Source organism: Triplophysa rosa, linkage group LG14, assembly GCF_024868665.1.
Source record: "Triplophysa rosa linkage group LG14, Trosa_1v2, whole genome shotgun sequence".
In the NCBI taxonomy this organism is placed as follows: Eukaryota; Metazoa; Chordata; class Actinopteri; order Cypriniformes; family Nemacheilidae; genus Triplophysa; species Triplophysa rosa.
This window is the reverse complement of record NC_079903.1, coordinates 23,789,897-23,795,896: the sequence shown is the minus strand read 5'-3', so window position 1 is coordinate 23,795,896 and position 6,000 is coordinate 23,789,897. Positions and strand designations below refer to the sequence as shown.

Sequence of the window (6,000 nt, the reverse complement as noted above, 5' to 3'; positions counted from 1 at the left end):
CACAAACAGGCAAATTGGTTTAATCATTTGTAAGTATAATGTCATATATGTAATTAAAATACATATTTATAATTACATTTTGTGTAATATTAAGCTGCACCTTTCAAAATGATTAGCAGCATCCGGGTTACAGTGTGTTATTAGTTTTGAGCGGTTGTTATTTGAAAATAACAACCCTTGGAATGTCGCGACTGGCCAATCAGAATCAAGCATTCAAATGAGCCGTGTAATAAATATTGTTTATCTTTTTGTTATACTTGGTAAACATTTTATTCACAAATGCAAATTTTGGGGTAAAAATCTACTATTGTCCTTTTTTGGTTGATTTCAAGGCATATATTTTGTCCTTGGTGGGCATAAAAAAAATCATTAAAAAAAGTCAAAAATTGCTCTCAATGTTTAATCTTATATAATTTCCCCCTCTGGCTTATGCCATTTTATTTTTTTGTTTATTTATTTTTTGTTGTTTGTTTTTGTTTTTTCTTCCTTGTATGATTATGATTTTTGTGAAGTCTAACTATCAATATTGTTCTCAATAGTTTCTGTATGTTATATTGGTTTATTGGCATTAATAATAAAAAGGATGTACGTCACGTCGTTTACTTCCGCGTTCAAATATAAGGTGGATATTAGACAGGAACAGGAAACAGAGGGATGTACGTGTGTCTCATGTTTAATGAGTCTGAGTTGCTCTTCGTTAGATGGCAGCACATCATCAGAGGAGCATCAGAGGTTTAGCTGCAGCATCCGCGTCCGAAGCGAGCACGAGCACGAGCACGAGTACGAGTACGAGTTCTGCTGTCATCATCACCGACACCGAGCCGAACACGAGCAGAAGCAGATACTTGGCGACGGATGGACGACATGAGCTGCTTGTGGATGCACGCGATCTTTCTGCCGGGATTCTTAGTGCTCCTCGGCTTTGAAGGTAAAGATGAACATCACAATCGTCACGCGCGTTTCCGTTTCGTTGTGTATATAAAACGGCTCGCATAGAAGACGCGCGCAGTCGTGCCGTTTTTTGTCGCTGTCATTCATAAGTTCATTCAGTCATACGGTGATGTTTCACGACATAGGCTTATTTTTTACTGATGGGTTGTTTAAGATCCGATGTTCCAGGACGTGTCCATCTTTATTTGTGTGCTCTGTTCCCGGATTGAGTTTAGACCTTCATGTACTGATGGTTTGAATTGAGATTTATTGCAGACAGAAGTGGTTGTTGTGAATTCGTGTGTGTGTGTGAAGCTCAGCATCAGCACCAGCATCAGTACAGGTGATCAGTACACTTGTAACAGTGATGTGCTGTTGACCGTGTCCTTGCAGGACCTTCTGAAGCTTTATACGACTGAAGGATTGAGCTCATATCTTTCTTCTCTTATCAATCACGCGTCTCATTATAAGGAGCTGTTTGGTTAGACGTTTATACATATGCAGATGCCTGAGCAAAAACTCTGCTGTTGTATTTCTTCTAATGTTATTGATGAGAGCACTTACATCCATTAGTAATATTGATTCTGCTGTCAGGATAGGACACACTCATTAGGTTGCACAGTAATTATGTCAGAAAACACAAAAAACTTTCGGGTACACGAAACTCAACAGAAGATTACAGTTACAGACACGGATGGATGGACCTGGCTGATGGATCAAATGTGAAAGCTGGTGTAGTCCTAATAAAAAAGTGGTGTACTATATACCATTATTACCCCGAACCCAAACGGCCCAAAAAAAGCCTTCATTATGTTTGTTTGTTTTTCTAGTAACATGACATTGTTATAATGTGCCATTTATTCATATTTATGCCAAATTCTTCACTTATGCATTGGTTATGAATAGCCTAGCATTTTCAGTGTTACATGTACAGATTTACAGACTTTACATAATTCTCTGGGATGAACAGTGAAAGTGGTGGGCCAATCAGTGAACTTGGAGGTTTATCATCATCAACCCTCAAATTTTCAAAACAGAAGTTGCAGACCTCTTGTTGCTTAAAAATATGAAAAATGTTACTTTTAAAAAAGGACACTAAGCGCATTTATATAAATGCAGGCACTGTTGAGCAAAAATATTTTTACAAGGCATATCTTTTTTTTAACACATCACATTACAATACATACACAAGATTTGAACTTTCCCAACACTGCCATCCCAGTATAAATACTTCTTAACCATTTAAGGGGAAGAGATAAATGTATAAAGTAAATGTTGGGGTGAAAAATACCTTATTTTGAATGTAGAACAATAACGAGGGGTTTAAAACAACTGTACATAGAAGGATGCAGAGAAAATGTAAGGATTCTGGCTTGTAAGCTTTTGAAGGGCTACGGAAGTGCTTTGTTTCATGTCGTCGCATGTCATTTAAATAAAGCTAAAATTAAAAGTTGTGACAGATATCCAAGATTCGCACATTTTCATGCTTGCTGGCGCGCTGCAGACACTCATGATGACGCGGTTCTCGGAGGCGGGTCTGCGGAAAATAGTGTGAATTTTTTAAGAAATGCCCCAATTGTATGAAAGAATTGCGAGTTTAAAAACAAAATAAAGAAAAAGGAAAAGCTAGCACAAATGTAGCTTGGAGATGGGTATACAGAGGTCAATATTAAAGCAATAAGCCCCGCGAAGCAGTGGGTTACTGGGGTATTTTATAACGGCTTATAACAGCCAATCAGAATCAAGGACCAGAACTGACCGTTTTATAAAGATCTTTAGAAGTCGTTATACGCAAACAGCGCTGTGGAAAAAGTGTGCGCACACGGTGTATACGTGCTACACCACTGCTCTGTAGGGAACTTTAGCACTAATGCAGGAGCAGTGACGAAGGATTGACTGTCTGTGCCTGCGCTGGATGGCCCATTAGAGGTCTCCGTTGGATCGGGTCAGCAGGTTCATGAGAGATCCGTCATGCAGGGTTTCCCTGAACCTTACGGCCCATGCAACAGAAAAGAAGAGCTCAGCTGACACTGTGACATCTTCTCTATACTCACCGACACACAAATTAAAGGGGTAGTTCACCTACAAATGAAACTTCTGTCATCATTTACTCAACCTGGTCCTCATTTTAAACCTGTATGGTGTAGTGTACAAGAGCACACTCTAGTACACTACACAGGGAAGACATCACAGCAGATAGTGAAGAATGTGAGAAAAGAACTAAAGCACAAACTGATCTTGGTCATTCTCCATTAGGGCTGTCACGATTATGAAATTTGGCTGACAATTAATTGTCTAATAAATCGTTGCGATTATGACGATTAATTGTCTCTTTTAGGGCTTTGGCATTTAATTCTCATACATGTTTTATTCAGCTTTGAAACGACCATATTGTTCTGAATATAAGACTGTTTTTTTTCTTAGAAATACACAGGAAAAAATTGGGTCATATATTTAAGGTTTAGGCTTTTACCTGTCAATAATACAACCGCCAAATACTTGTAAATTAAGTAAATTGATCAGGTGTGAATTGAAGCCACCATTAAAATACTATCGGTCATAGAAAAGCTTCTAGTCTGTTTTTTCTCACTTGCAAGACTACAATAAAAGTTTACTTCTATGTTAATGAAATTTTGGCAGGCTGGTTTTCACGCTGAGATTATTTTAAATTATATTAAATTGTACTGCAGGTTATTTTTATGGTATATGCATTAGTTTTTTTTTAAGTGATAGTGTTGTGGTGGTACATTTTACAAGTATTACCATGCTTTAGTTACTATATATACAATAAAATATGCAATATGCAGATGCACTACAGCTCCCCCTAGTGTCTTCTATAGAGATGTGCGATAATTGCGATGATCTGAAACCATCGCGATGAGGTAAAAAAATCGCGATGAGACGATTATTTAATAATCGCGATAGCCCTATTCTCCATTAGAACAGTTGGTTGTTGTGGTGAAGTCTTATCAAAAATAACAGAATATTGAAAGTCCGACATTGATTTGCGTGCCATGCAGAGCTGCAGCGATTATTCATTCCAGTCAGGCAGCGTTTGCTTTGATGGCTGCAGAGGAGAACAGAGGCGGAATGAATTCTACTGATTCCACTCGCCTCTCCATCTATTGACTTTCTGTGCAGCTCCTGTTCAGGGGTTTGGGGTGGAGCGGAGGGTAGAAATCCCACGCTACCTCATTATGTGTCTGAGCTTCAAACCCTTCTTAATTCTTGGAAATTGTTCATCGCACAGTGGCTGTATTTCTCAGCAGAATTCTGATCTTATAAAATGGGTTTGTTTTTCAACACTATTGTGTAATGTGATTGTGGTAGTGCTGTAAATCGCAGCCTTCAGCCGTAATAGTTGATACTGTGTGTGTATAATAGGCTACACTGTAAAGAAAATTCATTACTTGTCCAAAGATTAAAAAAAATTATACAGTATTTCATTTGAATTATAATATAATCAATATAATTTATAGGATTTAGATTGGTCAAGTTTGCTTCTAAGCATTTTAACTAGTGTCCGCTTTGGCCGCCTGAATTTGGTTATAGGCCTACTTTCCGTGACTGCTATAAAACAAAGGCAAGCAGTAATTATTATTAGTGTTAAGGCTGTAAGTTAACTTTTTTTGAACATAGCACTGGTGCTAGAGAGGTTTAAAGTTTGGTAGCACAGGCAGAAAAAGTGCAGTTCATAAAGAATAGGCAGATAACTGACAAAAGACATTAATGTTACATACAGATGAATAAATTAGGGCCATATCATTTTTAGATTACCTAAATTTGTTTGAATATTTCTAAGTTCTGTGTTTTTCCTTTTTTACTATACAACAGTGGTATATTTGTCCACATAAATTACTGTAGTATACTATGGTGTTTACTATAGTAAACTGCAGTAAAATTCTTACTATATTGTTTTTTAACTTTACTATAGTATACAGTGTTTATCAATTTACTACAAGGGCACTTCAATTTTCAATAGCAAATACTATAGTACACTACAGTATTTTTTGTCTGAGTGTTCAATTTAACGGGTCTTTATTTTGACGGGTCTTCGGGAAGGTGCTTGTTCTGCGTCCGCATGGACATTAATTATTTTCACATACAAACAAGCACAACCACGACAAACACGCAGCTCTGTCTAATGCACATATTCTTATTATTCTACATATATGTCGCACTGTTTTTTTTTTTCAAGTTACTTGTCCGGTCGGGCAAGTAAAATTCTCTCTCACTTGCCCATACAAAACATTCACTTGTCCCGGACAAGCGGACAAGCGTTAATGTCGAGCCCTGCATTGTAATGTTCAGAGTGAAACTCCGTCTAAACGGCTAACTTCAGTAGTTTCACTCCCAACTATGATTCAGAATTTTACTGCTCTTGAAATGATCTGAAAAGCTGAATCCAGATGTTGACGTCAGTCAGAAATCTCTCAGCTGAATCCACCGTACAGAAGAGTAAATGAATAACTTGTGGTTCATTCTAATGCAAACTGTAGAAGTGACGGACCCCCTGGTCAGTTTTGATCTTAAGGGGCTGTGTCCACCGATGTGCTTTTACGTGGCTGAAATGTCCGCTGCAGGCACAGCGTTCTGCCCGAAGTTGAGCATTTTTCAACTCTGAGCGCCCGGTTGAACGTCAGCACCGAGCGTGGGAAAAACGCGCTGAGCACGAAAAAAAAAACACCAGCTGCTTGCGTTTTCAAAAAAACGCGGCGTTTCTATTGGAAACAATTGAAGAAATTGTGGACACAGCCCCTAATCCACGTGTCATTTTCATTGGAAAAATGAAACGTTTGTGCCTTTCACGCCTTCATTTGGCTGATTATATTTTGAGCTAATACTTCTAGATCAATTGGCTGGAATTTGAAAGGTGTCATCTTTTGAAGTTGTTTGATACTGTTAATATAATGTGTTAAAACATCCCAAATGTGCTGGCTTTACAGTGAACAAACTTAATATACTGAGAGAGAGCGAGAGAGAGACAGTCTGTAGTACTTTGTGATTGTTTGGCTGGACATGAAATAAGAAGACATTCACTTTCAATTTTCAGTTTCAATGTACTTTATT

General features: G+C 37.9%; 1 protein-coding gene across 1 annotated transcript in view; it reads left to right on the top strand.

Moving 5' to 3' along the window:
- The first annotated feature begins 658 nt into the window (after positions 1–658).
- Positions 659–6,000, top strand: part of lsamp (limbic system associated membrane protein) — a 147,644-nt gene continuing 142,302 nt past the window's right edge. The window contains exon 1 of the mRNA XM_057351409.1: positions 659–928. Within this exon, the coding sequence (XP_057207392.1) occupies positions 856–928 (73 nt within the window). The 5' untranslated portion in view covers positions 659–855. The remainder of the gene's footprint in view (positions 929–6,000) is intronic.